Source organism: Camelus bactrianus, chromosome 5, assembly GCF_048773025.1.
Source record: "Camelus bactrianus isolate YW-2024 breed Bactrian camel chromosome 5, ASM4877302v1, whole genome shotgun sequence".
In the NCBI taxonomy this organism is placed as follows: Eukaryota; Metazoa; Chordata; class Mammalia; order Artiodactyla; family Camelidae; genus Camelus; species Camelus bactrianus.
Window position 1 is genome coordinate 87894453 of NC_133543.1, and position 15770 is coordinate 87910222.

The 15770-nt window shown below is 54.3% G+C and overlaps 1 protein-coding gene across 12 annotated transcripts in view; it reads right to left on the minus strand.

Moving 5' to 3' along the window:
* TNS1 (tensin 1) overlaps window positions 1-15770 on the minus strand; it is a 194043-nt gene that overhangs the window by 92459 nt on the left and 85814 nt on the right. For 11 of the 12 annotated variants that reach the window (XM_074364276.1, XM_074364283.1, XM_074364280.1 and 8 more), the window contains 3 exons: window positions 6902-6943; window positions 6071-6121; window positions 166-215 (listed from right to left, as the gene is read on the minus strand). In XM_074364276.1, coding sequence (XP_074220377.1) covers window positions 166-215; window positions 6071-6121; window positions 6902-6943 — 143 coding nt within the window. Of the gene's footprint in view, window positions 1-165; window positions 216-1437; window positions 1787-6070; window positions 6122-6901; window positions 6944-15770 lie in introns of those variants that run through there. The other variant, XM_010948740.3, reaches the window with a different exon arrangement.

Genomic DNA, 15770 nt, shown 5'->3' on the forward strand with positions numbered 1-15770 from the left:
GCGGCATCAACCTGCATCCTCTCCCTGCGGCTTTCACGTCTGCCCATGCTCCCTACCGGTGGCTTTGTGACTTCAGTCTCAGAGACCAAAAGGCATGACTTGTGAAGAACACCCACAGCGACCTCACTGCATGTACCCTTACCCCTTGACCCACAGTTGGCATACCTGATGGGCTGGGGATGGGGCTGGACACTTGGCGTGACTCTGGTGGAGCCCTGGGAAAGAGAGAAGAGAAGTAGCATTAGGGAGGAGGCCAGCAGGACAGCAAGACTGCAGCAGAGAGCTGTCCATGGGAGCAGTCAGGACCACGGGCAAACAGATTCTCCTCTCCTACCTCTGCCAGCGTTCCAGCCCAGGCACCCTAAAGCCCCAGCAACACAGCAACCCAAAGCCAAAAGCAATTAATGCCAATCCCACGTGAGTGTGCCTGTGTGCTTGCGAGCCTCCCTAGGGGAAGGCTTTCCTTCCCCAGACAAGGAGGAAATCCCAAATGCTGAGAAATGCATCACACCTGCTATCTCCGCTGAGTCCACGCTCAATAAAACTGTCACTAAACTGATGGAAACCCATTTCACCTTGATTCGCTGGACATCGGAATAGCAACCCCAAGTGGAGAATAGAGATCGCAAGCATGAAAGAAGGAAAGATGAGCGTGCTGGCCACCCTCTGCCCAGCTCTGAACATTTCTCCTCCGACCACCAGCAGCCCACACGCCTCTCTCCTTTAAAGCAGCAACACCGGCTCATTCTATCAAAAGTTTTGAGACAAGAAGAAATCAGGCATGGTTGGCAGTAACCAAGACCAGTGCTAGGCAGCAAATCACACTCCTAAGGACCCACTGCCCAGCATCTGTCACCGCCCCCCATTCACTCGCTCCCCATCCCAGGGTTATCAACTTGAACAAAATTAGGCAAAGGAACCCAAGTTGGTGTCCAAAATATCCCAGGACATCCCAATGCCTCAGTGATGAAAGCACAGGGTCAGAGTCCCACAGCATCCTGCTGGGCAGCCTTGCATTCCTTAACGCTCTGAGCCTCTGTAATGTCACGTGTAAGACGGGACAATCCTTATGAGGTTGTTTGAAGATTAAGAAGAACTATGCCCAGAAGGCACTTAGATGTTGTTACCGTTATTACATCAAGGACAATTAAAAAGCGAGTCAGAGATATAACCAAACATTCACCTCTACAGAAAATCAAAATCCAACATCACCAGCTGCCACCCATCCTTTCAGCCACCTCCCTCGACGCAAATCAGACACCAACTGGTAGATTCCCAGACTCAGGCAGAGCTCTCTGAGCCCACTGGCACCTTCCAAACATCCCTGAGACTCCCCAAAACCAGCCTTTCCTGACCACCAATACGCATCCACGTCTTGGAGGAGGCAGGACCACAATCCCACCAAGGAGAGGAGAAACCAAGGCCACAGTAACTCACCCCCACAGTGATGACCGGCAGGATTTACCTTGACTTCGGGCTGGACCACTGGGGCCGCAAGAAGAGAAGCCCCCTTCAGCCCTCTCCAGGTCCAGCAGCGCCTACGAGGCAGGGGTGGCTGGGCTCCATGGCCCAGCTCCCAGCTGAGCCCAAAGTCAGGGCAGCCCCACTAAGAGGAGTCCCCTCCATCCAGCCTCCCGTAAGAAGGCTGTGGCCAGAGTCCCCTCCGCCTGGGCTGCCGCCCAGCTCTGAACAGCTCAGCCTTGGAGGCAGCAGCAGGAGGAAACAGCCAAGTGGGACTGTCGGGGCGGAAAGTTTCTCTGTCTCCACAGCTCTCCTGGCCCTGAGGACTCGGGTTTGCATGAGTCAGGCGTGGGGGGTTGGGGGCGGGCGGTAAGGAGGGGTTGAGTTGTGTTCGGTTTTCAAGACCCAAACCGGGCTGTTCCAAAACTACCCACCCAGAGGAACGCAGAAACCCCACACTTCATCCGTCTCCGTTTCACTGGCCCCTGATGAGGAGCCGCTGAACCTCCCCAGGCCCTAGGCCCCGCTCCAGGCCCCAGGGCCACCCTGCTATAAATAGCCCCTCGGGTTCCGTCTGCTGCTGATCCATAGCCCTGTTTGGAGGAGGCCACCACAGCTGCTTCTAACAACTGGAAGCCACAACCAGAGCCAAGGCTGGAGGTGTGGCCAGGACCACAGGGCCAGGCCCAGGGAGCTGCAGGGAGACAATGGGATATTGAGCTGGGCTTGGCAAGGGGATGGGGGAGCTGAGGGGAGCCGGGAGCCTCCACGGGCGCAGGGGTAAGGAGGATGAGCAGGGCCGGAGAGCCAGCTCCTGTTTCTCCACCCCCCTTCCCAATGTTACAACATTCCACATTCCTCAGCCTCCCCACCCCAAAAAAGCCAGGGAAGATAAATAAAAACTTGGCCCTAACAGAGTCTGGCCATGCCGCCTCCAGAGGTGATAAGACAAAGTCCAAGCCGGCTCTGCTCTGCTGGGCCAGCCGGGGAAGGGGAGACGGGAGGAAGCTGCCTTGGACAGTGACCCCAGCGTGGAGGACAGGGACAAACAGCTGGACGGTCATCCCCTGATGAATCACTGGGCCGCCTTCTAACTGACAGGGCTTCCTGTTTTCTGCAAAGTTTTCGGGCATGTGACGCTCACTGGCAGAAAGCAGACTTGCACAGGTAACCTGTCTGAGTGCTGGTGGACACAGAGTCACAGGGAGAACAGAGAACCACAAAAGGGCTGGGGGGCAGGGAGGGGGATGTGAGCAACATAAAACGCTTCAAGAAACACAGTGACCTCACACACACAGGGCTGGAGACAGCCTTCCGCTGCGTGCCTCATTACACAGGCCTTTTTCAAGAGGGATGCAGTCCCCTCTCCTCCCCATCATTGCATGCATTCCCTCATGCAATGAACTTCATTGAGTCCACTGGCTGTGCATGAGGCCCCTGACCTCAGAGAGCTTATATTCTGCAAAGGAAGATACTCATCCACGCAGCCAGTGTGAGAAGCAGCCGCTTGGTCTCATTGACCAATATGTAAAATGGGTACAACACAATCGCATGTAATTGACCCGTTCCACTTAGAGCCTCTGGGAGAAACTACCGGAGGGCTTTACAGAGTACTCCAAAGATTTTATTTTATAAAGAAAACTAGCTCTCTGTCTGCCCGTAATCCCATTCTTTCCCTCTCCAAGACTTTCAAAGCCCTTTACCCACATGGTTTGAACTTCCTCCCTGGCCCTCCCAAGACAGGGATCAATAAAAGGACTTTTGATCCAGCTCCCTAGGAAACAAGTCTCTCCTTTGCTTACAGGACACTGTGTAAGGAAATTCCACAGCCTTCCCCAAACGGTGTCTTACTTCTCTTACTATCAGGCAGTTTCTCCTGGTATCTAACCCTCACCCTTCCTGCTGCAGATTAGGCCAACTCTGTTGGCCTTAGTCCTCACTGCAGGTGAGAGCTGCTGACCGCCGATCAGACACTCCTGAGCAGCTCAAGATCTATGACCCTCGGCTCTGTTTTTTGCTCTCTTCCTCTCCCACCACCACACAGCAAGAGTGGGAACCCCAGGATCTGGGCGGGGTTGGTTTGGAGCAATGACTGTGTGGGAAGAGTCTTGCCTTCCTTTGAGGTCCACAGACCAAACACAACAGCTCTGGACCAAAAGAAAAGCTGTTTCCTGAGCCCAAGTCCCCAGGGGGCACAGTTGGGAGGAGGGTCTGGAAGCAATGCCAGGGGCCATGTCAAGCAGCCAGAGATCGGTGACCAATCTACGTCAAGGGCCCTTCCCCATCCCTATGTCTCCTCTGGGGGCTGTAACCATCCCCTCCCCTCCGCACCAGCCCCTCCAGCCACACCCCTTCCTCTCTCCTTCCTGCCCACCAGCCTGGATTTTTCCAAAACAAAGTGCGACACAGCACACCATCCACAAACGCTGCTACACACCAACCCCGTCAGAGGAAAACAGCCATTCCTGCCCTGTGAGTCCTGGGCGGCAGGCCAGAGACAGGAAAGCAGCTCAACAAACAGGCACATTATTATCACAGCAGCAGGCCCAGGGCAGCAACCATGCTGCCCTGAAAAGTGGTCTCCTCACCCCGGGCAGACGGCAGGAAAGACCTGTGGATGGGCAGGGGACCGACTCGGTGACCCGGGGATCACTCAGCCCGGGACAGGTGTTTGGGAACCTCAGGAGAGGTTTTCTCTCCTCCTCTGCAGTATCCAGATCATTCTGGAATCTGCTCACTCGCTTAGTCTTTCATGAACAACTTTAGATGAATGAGAGCAAAACTCATCATGTCCCTTCTCCCATATCCAGACAAGACGGCACCCTTACCCACTGCTGACACACACAGACACACACACTTTCATCCCAGATCAACAGAACTTTTTCCTTAAAAAAAAAAAAAAGAAAAAACCACACACCCCTAATCCCAACTAAACAGCAATCTCTTTCTCTCCCAGGATCAAGGTCACACATATCCTCGTGTCAAAAAGTTCTTCATGATGTCTGACTTCAGTCTCTTTTGCTGCAGCTTTACCTTGTAAAATCTGTCTGGTCGAGGCTGGGGTTGTGGGGAGCAACTGCTCTAGGATTCAGCTTATAAGAGTGTCCAGATCATTGGCTAAATGGCTTGGTTCACACGCTGTCACCCTGTCCCTTGGCCAAGGATCAAGAGTCCTGGAAACACCAGATCCAGGCAGCCATCCCGGGATGGGATGGAGAAGACGTTTATCGAGTCAGTGAACCCCTCCAAGCCTCTGTTTCCTCAACTATAAAATGGGGTCTCAGCATCTGCCACAGTGGGATGTCATGAGGATCAAAAAAAGACCCAGCCCAGCTCCTGGCCCTTAGCCAAAATAACAGTAAGAAGAATGGCTCCCATTTTTATTGAGCACATATTATACACTTTGTGTACATTAAGGTAGTTAATCCTTAGTAGTAGGTACACAAAAATTAATTTCTTCCCTGCACCCCAGCCCCAGAAACATCACAAACCGGACAAGGGTCCCACACCAGCATGGGTACTCCGTGCCCACAGGACCCGTGCATACCTTGAACAGAGCCTTCCCCACTAATTTGAGAGGCATTGTCCTGCTCCTCCTGGAGGGGCTCTGTGTAGCCCCTGGGACACCTCCGCCTCGCAGGGCTGGCTGTGCAGGGCTGCCCCTGGGCAATGTGGCAGCGGCGGCAGGCTCACCACAGAAGTGTGGCTGCCCGCGGGAGCCCAGTACCTTCCTTTGAGGCCCTCCCTGCCGTGGGTCAGGCAGCTGTCAGATGATAGGGCCTCATGCCATCAACAGCTCCCCCCGTGCCAACCGCCAAAACCACTCCCTGTTCCTCTGCAGATCAGGGCAGGCGAGGATGGAGAGGCCAGCAGAGGGGCAAACTGTCAGAGAAGGGCGGGGAAGAAAGAGAAAGGCCCAACTTGGCCGGGCCTCTGCCCCTGGGGTTGTGAAGACGAGCCCAGACACGAGCACAGCTGGAAGCGGGGTCCCGGAAGAGCTCCTCTTGCCTTCCTTGAGGTCCTTCCACGTAAGGAATTTGCCCATCACCCTCCACCAAAACCGCAGGGCAGGAGGAGTCCTGCGAGATCAACCATCTTCCAGCTTCCTCCTGAACCAGCAGCATTTAGGACATTTTCAAAGCCTCCTCTCTCCAGAGAAGCAGAGCCTGCGATTCCCTCTAAGATCCCGGGAGTCTCTCTTCATCTCCGCCCTTAGTTCCTCCTGCTGCGGCGTTGCCCCTTCCCCTGGTCCTTACCTTGGTGACTGCTCACCACCCAGCCAGGCCTCACACAGCACAGCAGGCCCCTTCTCTTCTTCCTCCCACCCTGCAGCACTGAGTCCACCTAAGTGATGGCAAATGAGCTCCGGATCCAGCTGAGCTGGAGGCTGAAGCTAAGATTGGGATCTAGTACCCAAGTAATGGGGCCTGCTTACCCTCCCAGCCCCTCTCCTGGCTCAGTAATTGAGCTGAGCAACCCCTGCCTGCCCTTCTGGAAAGCGGGCCTTAAGGAGAGGCCCCACCAAACGAAAGTGTGAGACATGGTCCACCCCGCACCTCAGGCACCAGGGACCCGGCCACATCTTTGTCCTCCTCCTGCCTATACTGACCTCTTCCTCAAGGCTTTTCCGTGTGCTTCCACCCCGGAAGGCTCCTTCTCCCTGGAGACAAAGAAAAGGCAGTCAGAGAGGGGAATCAAGGAAAGTCACCAAAAGTTACCAGGTCTTTATCCAGTTGGGTGTAGCAGTGGTGGGGGGTGGGGGCTTGGCAGAAGGGCCTGGCAAGGGGCTCGGCTGTTTGCGTAGAATCTTTTTGTCCACTAAAGGCTCCTCAGAGCTAATCACACCCTCCATTTGTGTCTCCTGACCTCTCCTGGGGGACATTATTACTATTCCCATTTTGCAGATGAGGAAACTGAGGCACAGGCAGGCTCATGACTTGCCTACAGTCACACAAATAGAACCTTGGAGTAGTTAGGCTGTAAACCCAAGTCCTCAGTCTCCAAGCCCATTATTCCACGCTGGCCACGGCCAAGAGATGCCTCTCAGCTGTCAGCCTCAGTTTTCCCTCCGCAGGACCCACTCACTTCCTTCCCTGCCTCCTCCACGCAGCCTTGAGGAAAGTGTCTCTCTGCTAAGTCAGGGAGATGGGTTTGGAAAGATCTGCCTGGCTTTCTCACATTCTACATATTTAATAAAGAAGTCCACATTTAACCACTGGCCTCTCCCTCTCCCCCAGCCTAGTTCCTCTACAGTCCATTTCCAGACACACAAGGGGATGGTCAGATGTCCGGCTCCCAACATCATCCATGTCCCCACCCTTCCCTCAAGTTCCCCAAATCTACTCCAGAAGAGTGTCCCCAAACACATCTGTTCACTTTCCTCCCAATCCTCCTTCTGCTTTCCGGCCACCCCGCCGCCCCACCCCCCGCCGTCACTCACCGTGTCCACTACATTCTTTGGAGCGCTCTCAGTGTTGACGGGCTGTGGGCAGAAGGAGAAACAGCATGAGGCCTCAGGGCAAACCTCCCCAGGTTGGCTCTCTCCCCAGGGCCAGTGGCTGTGATGGGCAGAAGGCGTCCTGAGACAGGGCGATGGCACCAGCCAAGACTCAGACAGATGCGCTGACCCCAAGCTTGGGGGGCAGAGTTTGGAAAATGACAAACTACTACTAGAACCATCCAGCTGGACACACCTCACCAGGGCCAATAACTCAGACAGCCAAAAAGGAGCAAGGAGCAAGTAAGTTACTCTTGTTCCCACACACCAGGCAAGTGCACCTACACTGACCGTTTCATTTATTCACAAGAACTCAGTGAGGCAGCTACATTACTAGCTTTGAGCCCCACTTTACAAATAAGGAGAAATTAGATGAGTGGCCCAAAGTCACCTACTACAAAGAGGGACAACGGGTTAGAACCCCATCTTCGGTCTCTACACTTCGTGCTCTGTATCAAACTGCAGCAACCCTGGGTGAGGGGCCTGCCAGCGTCCTCTCTTCAGTGGCCTTTCAAGGGCCACCCCCACCAGTGGCCCAGCCCCCTCACAGAGCTGTTTTCATGCCCAAAAGCTCTGCTCCATCCAGACCCCTTGCTATTCCCACATCCAAGCCTTTGTTTGTAGAACTGCTTCCTCTCTTCTCCTCCTCCATGAAGCCCTCCCTGAACCCCCCCGCAAGAGGGGGCTCTCTCTCACACCGTGGACCTCCAGGATCTGTGCCACTTATTTGGTCTTCAGGGTATGAATAATCTCATCATGGGAAGATGTCTAATTCTCCAACTATTGTTTTACTTACGACTCTTATGCGCCCTGCCTCTGAAACAGAGTCAAAGCAGCATTTTACCAACTCAGTTGCCATGTCCCTCATGCTGGGTTTATGTGGAGCGGACCATCAGTAAACGCCTGTGGACTGGGCTGTCCCTCACCCCAGTGCCATCCTTCCCTTGCTCAGACCAACAGAATTGCTTCCTACTAAAGGCATCCTGAAACATGAGCTCCTCAGACTCCCGATCACCAGAGAGAAACTCCCCGTGCCAGGGCCACCTCCTGGCCACAGTCTCCAGGCCTCTGTTCCCAGCTCAGTTAGAAGGGCCCTTGAGTCCTACAAAGAGGCGTGAGCACAGCTGTCAAGGTCATGGAAACAAGCCTTTGCCGAGATGAGTGTAGACCAGGTTAAGATAGTGCGTTTCAAAATAAGGAGCATCCGCCCAATCCCATCCCTGGGACCTAAGGGTGAGCTGCTCATGTCTGAAGACAGGGGGATAGACAGAATGACCTCAAAGGCCCTGGTATCTGGGAGGAGAAGTGGGCCAAGATGGGCATGGAGGAAGGAAGTGGGCTGAGCCAAAGGCAGTCATGCTCTTTATGAAAGGGGCCCATACTTCACCCCTCCTGCCGGGAAGACGGGAGGCTGACGCCAAAACTTCTCTCCAGGTGGGTGAAACCTCTTGTGTAGTTCAGGGTCAAGGCAGCTTGGGATGGTTGAGGGAGGACAGGGTCCAGAACAGAGTAGGAGGTGGGGAGGCACATCAGCCAGCCTCCCTCAGCCCCCCTAGGCTGGCCCACCTGGAGTCTGAGGATGGCTCTGGAAGAAGAGTAAAGATGCCACATTCTGCCCCTTCCCAGCCCCATCCTAATCCTCACCCAGCTGCCCCCAGACTCCACAATCCTGAGCCACAGGCCACTGGGCAGGGGGAAAATCAGCCTCCCGGAAATCCCTGGGGATCCCTGCCCCAGACTGAGCCCTAGGAGCTACCTGACAACTGGGACCAGGGTCTCCCCCAGCCTCCAACCACCACCTAGCCGCACCCAGGGGAGTTCTCTGAAACAGTGCCAGCCCACCCCAGCCCTCTGACCACACCCTGCCGCCTGTCTCTTCTGGTCCAGGGTTCTAGGATGCTCAGGTGGAGACCCCTCGGCGGGGCAGGGCAGCCCAATTGCCTCCTCTTGGAGCTGCTCTGGCCTCCTGTGGGGAGGAGAAGGCCTGCAGGAACCTTCTGTGCGCAGAGTCTACACACCACAACTGAGATCTGAACCCAGATCTCCCAGGTCCAAAACCCTCCCTCTTCACAGTCACCAGCCTCCCTAGATAGGGGGGGTCAGAAAGACAGAAGTTAGGTGGGATGGAGAAACTGGAGACAGAGTACCTGTCCCAGGCCCATTACAAGCCCTTAAGAGCTCCTCACCCTGCTCTGGGGAGTCTCCCAAGAGACCCCAACTCTGGGCAGAGCAGAGTGAGAGCCGGGGGTCTCAAATTTCCAATCACCTGGAGGACTGTTGACAGACACATGTATAGCTGGGCCCTCCCTACCAGGTGGGATCCAGCAGAGGATGGAGGGACCTGAAAATGTGCATTTCTAACAGGTTTCCGGGTCCAGGGATGACATTTTGAAAACCACTAGCCTAAGCCAAAAGCATTGGCTACAGATGGCCAGGCCTTGTCCTGACTCCCTCTGCTACCAATTCTGTGACCTTAGGTAGGTCACTTTGTCCTTGCTGCTCTTTGGCAAGACTGCAAGGCCTTATTTTGTGAGAAGCAAGTGAGATGAAGCACAGAAAGCACTTAGAAGAGGGCCTGACACTTAGGATGCTCTCAGTAAATGGGAGCTGTTATTTATCATCTCCACCCGCACACGCCCAGGGCCAGGCCCTCTCCCAGACACCCCACCCCACCCTGCCCCACCTTGACCCTCCTGCCCCGCCCCTCCTGGGTCTGGCACAGTGCAGACCAAGGAGTCAATATTAGAAACCACAGGCCTCAGCAGTGCAAAAGAAACTTCTCTCCCTGCCAGCAATCATCTGAGCACCAGCCCCTCAGCCCCCATCCCTTCCTCGTGCCAGCTGGAGGCCGGCCATCAGATGCTTGCCTTCAATGTACTGGTGGTGAGGATTCTGAAGAACTAAAAATTTCCAAAAACCCCTTCGGACTTAAACACCCAGTGTTTTCCTGCAGAGTTTGCAAACACAGCCCAGCCTGCAAGCTGCACTCCCCGCCCCTCCCCTCCACCCCAGTCCTCCTGGGATTGAAGTCCTGCTTCTCTGTTTCCCAGGCACTGCCAGCTCTGGGGCTACTGGGAAAGAGAACTGGTAACAGGAGGGCCAGGTTTGGGGGGGTCTCCCCTGAGGTCACCCCCACCCCAGGCCCTGCAGGGAGGTTTGGGTATGCTCCAGGGAAGCTCCCAGACCATCAGGGCTGTGGTTTCCTGAGGCCACAGTCCCAGAGCTCAATGGCTGGCAGAGACCCACTAGGCCTCGGCTGTCACCCTACCTTCAGCACACAACACACACACACACACACACACACACACCCCATCCTTGCACACCACTCCTCAGAACATCAGCTCTGAGGGGAAACTCAGACACCAGCTGCTCCCTCCCCATTTCACAGATGGGGAAACTGAGGTGCAGAGAGGTGTAGGTATAACCCGTCCAGCCTCGCACAGTGCGGTTCATGGCAGACTCAGGCTGGCACCCAGTAAAGCCCACCAATGAGCTCGTTCACTGACCCCCCAGCCTGTCCCCAGCCAGCCTGCAGGCAGGGTTAGTTGGGTAGCTCCTGGCAGTCTCTGCTCTTCCTCCACACACAGGCTCAGCTGCAGAAAGACAAAGAAGATGAAGCCCAAACAAGGATGGCACCCCCCCGCCAGGCCCCACCCACTGCCCAATCCCAAGACAAACTCTGGATCTTAAGGACCTCGGACTTTCCAGAGCTGAGGGCAGCTGACTCACTGTGCCGCTAGGGTCTTCCAGAATGCCCCAGCCCCTAGGCAGGACAACTCAAATCCAGCTCAAGGTTTGGACCTGGTGCCACTTGACAGCAAGGCTTTGCTCTCCATGGATCTTTCTGCTCTAGAGTCTCAAACCGGGGAGTCTGCAGCAAGGCAGGGACCAGACTCAGACTTTCAGGGCAAAAAATTTAAGGAGGCATTCAGCGTCAGGGTGCACAACCCTGAGAGTGATACCCCCTCCAATTTTGCACCCTAGGGTCCCCATTTGCCTTACCTCTTCCTTGCCCTGGTCTGCAGGTGCCTTTTCATAATGTTACTGCAATCATAATAATTACTCAACAGGTACTAATGATGCCCTGGGCTTAATATAGGCCTCTTCGCTTTCATGATCATCAGTCCTCATAATGCTCACAGGGTTACCCCATTTTACAGGTGAGGAAACTGAGGGGCCAAGAAATTAAATAACATGGCCAAGATTACACAGCTGGCAGGTAGGAGAGCTGGTTTTGCTCCTTACATCCCCCTCATGCTGTCTCCTCTCCTGGCCATGACCTTCAATTCCACTTACTCTTAATCAACTGCCCTCCTATTGGGAACAAGCTTTCTGCAGCTTAAAGACTAATTGTCTCAGGTCCCCAGGAGGAAGAGACTTCTTCAATACACTTCCAGAGGAAGAGGAGGAAACAGGCTGCAGTAGGAGAGACTGGAGTCGGACACCAGAGAGAGCTTCCTGAATGTGAGGGGTTGTGAACCGCAGGGTGGATAAGGGAAGCTGCACATCCTTTCCTCGATTTTTTTTTTCCAAAAAAAGATACGCCTGCCTTCTCCATGCATACCCACCCCCAATGGTGTGGGCCCGAGGAGGGGCTGTTCTGTGGAGGTTGGGGTGGCTGGGATGAGAGCTGGAGGTTCACACGGTGGGACACTTTGGTAGCCTGCAGGGAGGGTGGGCTGGGGGGAAAAAATGTATCTGTGGGCTGCTGTTTTGGAGGAAGGAAAAGGCAGAGGGCCATAGCAGGTGGGGGGAGGTGCCCAAGCCCTGGACTGGGGGGAGGGGGGCCAGCGCAGAATGCGGACTCAGCCTCCGGAGGAACATTCCGTCCAGAAATTCCTCACACCCTCCCCCCTTCCACCTCTCCAGCTCTCCCTACTCTTGCCCCCTGGGAGGCCTGGAATCCAGGCAGTTTTTCAGGCCAAAAAAGACCCCATGACATCACAGCAACTGCCATGAGGGACTTGAACTATGAGGTCAGGGCAGCGCTGCCTATCAGAAGGGGAAGGGCACTGGTGGTGGGGCTGGTGGGGGCTGGGATGTCCTCTGTCCCAGGACCCAGAGCACGTTATTCCAGGCTCACTTGTTCCCAAAATAGAACCCTAAACAAATGAAGAGAGAAGACTGAAAGCAACAAGGAAGGGCAGGGAAGGGCAGGGAAGCTCCATTTATGGGGCACTTAGAGGGAGCATGGCCAGCAGGCACATCACAGACCGACCCCACAGCCAGCGGGGGTCGGGGGACCAGCAACGTGGTAATAACAAAAACACGTGCAGCAGGGGCAGCAGAGGGGCACTTTGAATCCCTCTTGGCAAATGAGGAAACATTTTCCAGGGAGATTAGCCAGCTCCATACTAGCTCAGATCTACACCTCAAAGTCCATGTTCACTCCTCACCCCATGTGATTTCCCACATCCCAGAAGCGGGAGCATCACCACGGAGGGCAAGGGGCTAGAGGGAGGGCAGCAGCAGCCTGCACCCCATGAATGTTTGGATGAAGTTGCTCCAGGGGCCACATCCTTTCCCGGGCAGGCTGAAGCCACCAGAGTGAAAAAACAGGCTGGATGTGATTAAATGGAATGTGATGCCTGATTTTCCCTGCACCCCCAGGGAGAGGCCTGGGCAAGCCCACTCCTGTCCTCAGCTCCCCACTCAAATCACCCCAAGGGACCCAGCACCCAACTCCCGGCTGCTGAAGCTGGGTAACTTTGGACCCCCACCCCCCCACCCTGTCCTGCTCACACACGCCCACCAGGCTGGTCTTGAGCCAGGCTGGAATATTTCTCGCCCCCTCCTGCCACGCTCCCCACGAACGCTGTTCCACCCCTCAGCCAGGGCCCTGGGAGTCTGTGCTTCCTGGACCCTTCCTCCACGCCCCTCTGTCTGCCCTTGCCCAAATCCTCCACCCAGCACTGAGCACCTGCACCAGCCTCATCTGGTCCCCCTGGCCCGTCTCCTGGCAAACCTCTCGCCACCAAGCCACACCCCACAGCTGGCAGCAGACTCCCGCTCTCAAACCCCACTTTGGGTCACTTTCCCACTCAAGGACCCACAATGGCCCTTAACGTGTGGTTCACTGAGTTCAAGTTCCCCAACCCGGCTTCTGGATTCCTCCCTTATCTGGCCCCTCTTTCCTCGGGTGGACTCCACTGCCCTCTCCCTTCCTCTACTGGCAGGCTCTGCCCCCATCTCTTCACTGCCCACCACCGTGCCACGCTGCCTCCCGCCTCCATTCTCACTCTCTGTCTATTCTCACCAGCACTCAGCCACGGCCACCAAGGTGAACAAGATTTCCTGGCACCCTCTTCCCCCTAGCAAGGGCTCTGCATTTGCTCTGGCCCCATCAGACTTGATAATTTGTCCCAGGCCCTACCCCATCTCTGTTTCAGCTCTGCCACCTTCGGGAAGGCCCTCTTTCCTTCCCTCCTCTCTTCCATTTGCTCAGATCTTAAACTGGACTTGGAAGAGGAGGCAGACGCCTCAACCAGCATAGCACAGATGGATTGCTGCCCTCCCTGGACCCCAAGGCTGCCTCTTGTCAGAACCCCCGAGTCGGGCACTAATTCATTTCCACAATAGAGTTCTCTCTCTCTTCCCCACTGAACAGGGTCCCCAGAGGATCCCCCTTCACCCAACTGGAGCTTCTCCCAGTGGGGATCAAAGGAAAGGTGGTCAGCACATTCATGCAACCATATCCCTCCACAGCCCCGCCTAAGGGCAGGGCCTCAGAGGGCCCTGAGGACTCCACCCAAGCACCTCCCAGAGAGAGGACCTCCCATCTGCATCCTAATAGGCATCAGTGAGTATGATGTGTTCCAGTGACAGACAGCACCGATGGGCCATTGTAGGTGTTAGAAAATTCTCCTTTACATCCATGTCTCCTCCTCTTCATGAGAACCTCCACCTACAAGGTTCGACTTTGGAGAGCCACACGAAGTAAGCCAGGGTGTCCTTCAACACACTCACTCCCATTCTGAGCCTGCCTTTACTCTCCCTCTCCGAACTAAGCAGCCTAGGAGGTGCACAGATTGGGGTTTCCAGCTTCCCTCATCACTCTGGGAATCCTATTTGGAATGCAGTGCTCAGAGTTTGCCTTCTCCTTTGAGAGTCAAGTCTCTCTTGGGCTCATCTCTCCTGACATTGCTCCACTTTCCAGAATCTCCCAAAGATGGCTACCCAGGGGCTCAGTGCCCTTGGATGAAACACATAAGGGCTGGGAGTTCAAATGAACTAAAGCAAATGCTGGCCACTCTCCCTGATGGACAGCAAGACGGCAGCACGGGGGCTAAAGGGCTCTACGTGCTTCTCTGCCAACCTCCTCACCCCAGATCTGATACAGGTGCACCTTGAGAAAGTCATTTGAAAATCTCAGGGCCACCACCTCATGCCCATTAGAATGGCTACTACTAAAAATTAAATTAAAGAAAAACATAAAATAAAACAGTATGAGGGAGGATGTGGAGAAATTAGAACCTTTGTGCACTACTGGTGGGTATATAAAGTGGTACGACCACTATGGAAAACAGTATGGTGATTCCTCCAAAAAAAAAATCAAAAACAGAATTACTGTATAGTCCAGCAGTTCCACGTCTGGGTACATACCCAAAAGAACTGAAAGCAGGGACTTGAAGAGATATTTATACACCTATGATCATAGCAGCATTATTCACAGTGACTAACATGTGGAAATAACCCAAGTGTCCATTGACAGGTGAATGAATAAGTGAAATGTGGCATATATACACAATGGAATATTATGCAGCCTTTAAAAGGAAGGACATTCTGACACAAGCTACAACATGGGTGAATATTGAGGTTTCATCCTTGAGCATCCTTACGCTAAGTGAAACAAACCACAATTTTAAAAATGGATTAGAGTAGAAAAGAAATCTCAAGGCCTTAGTTTCCTCACCTGAGAAAGAGCAGGATTTGACTAGATAGCATCTAATCCTCTCAATCCTGTGGTTCCGTGCCCACTGCATCCTCACCTGCCTTCCAGAAGCCCCGGTACTTGGCAGAAAAGAACCCTGCAGCTCCAGCCTGAAAACAGTGCCTGGCACAAGGTAGGCACTCAGAAAACGTTTGTTGGTAGGGTGGATGGCAGAGAGATAGATGGATAGACCCTCCCCAAAATCCCAGGCCCACTGGTAAACAGAGAAGCTAGCTAGATGGACTCACGGCTGGTACTGTTTAGAATAAGAAATGCAGGGGAAGTCTGCCTGGCAACATCAGGTATTTACATCAGCAGCAAGCACCAAGGGTACTGGGGAGAAAGCAGATTCAGGAATACAAACCCCACTCCTGCCCCAGCCCCAGCCACTGTGTGTGACTGCAAACCAGTCTGGCCTTTCTGAGCTCCAGTTTGCTCCTCTCCCTAAGGATGGATTTAGATCTCTGCCGAAGTCACTGTGGGCTTGAGTGGCCCAGTGTCAGGGGACAGGCTCAGAAGACCACAGCTGCTGTGCAAGCCAGTCACGTCTGTCATGATCACGGTCATGAGTGTGGACCCTGGCGCCCAGCCACTGAGTTGAAATCCCAGCTCCCCATTTGAATAACTCTGTGGCCTTAAGCCTCATCTGTGTTCCCCATCTGAGACACCCCCACACACATTGCCTTGTCTTGAAGAATAAATGAGTTTACTTTTGTAAAGCATTCAGAACAGAGGTCTGCAAAGAGAAAGTTCTAGACAAGAATTAACTTCTCACTGTTGCTCTGATTACTACGATAGAGGAAATCAACCTAGCATTCCCATTTCCCCATTCACCTCCCCGCTGCACTCTCCACCCCGACCTGTGATTCGATGGGATTCACT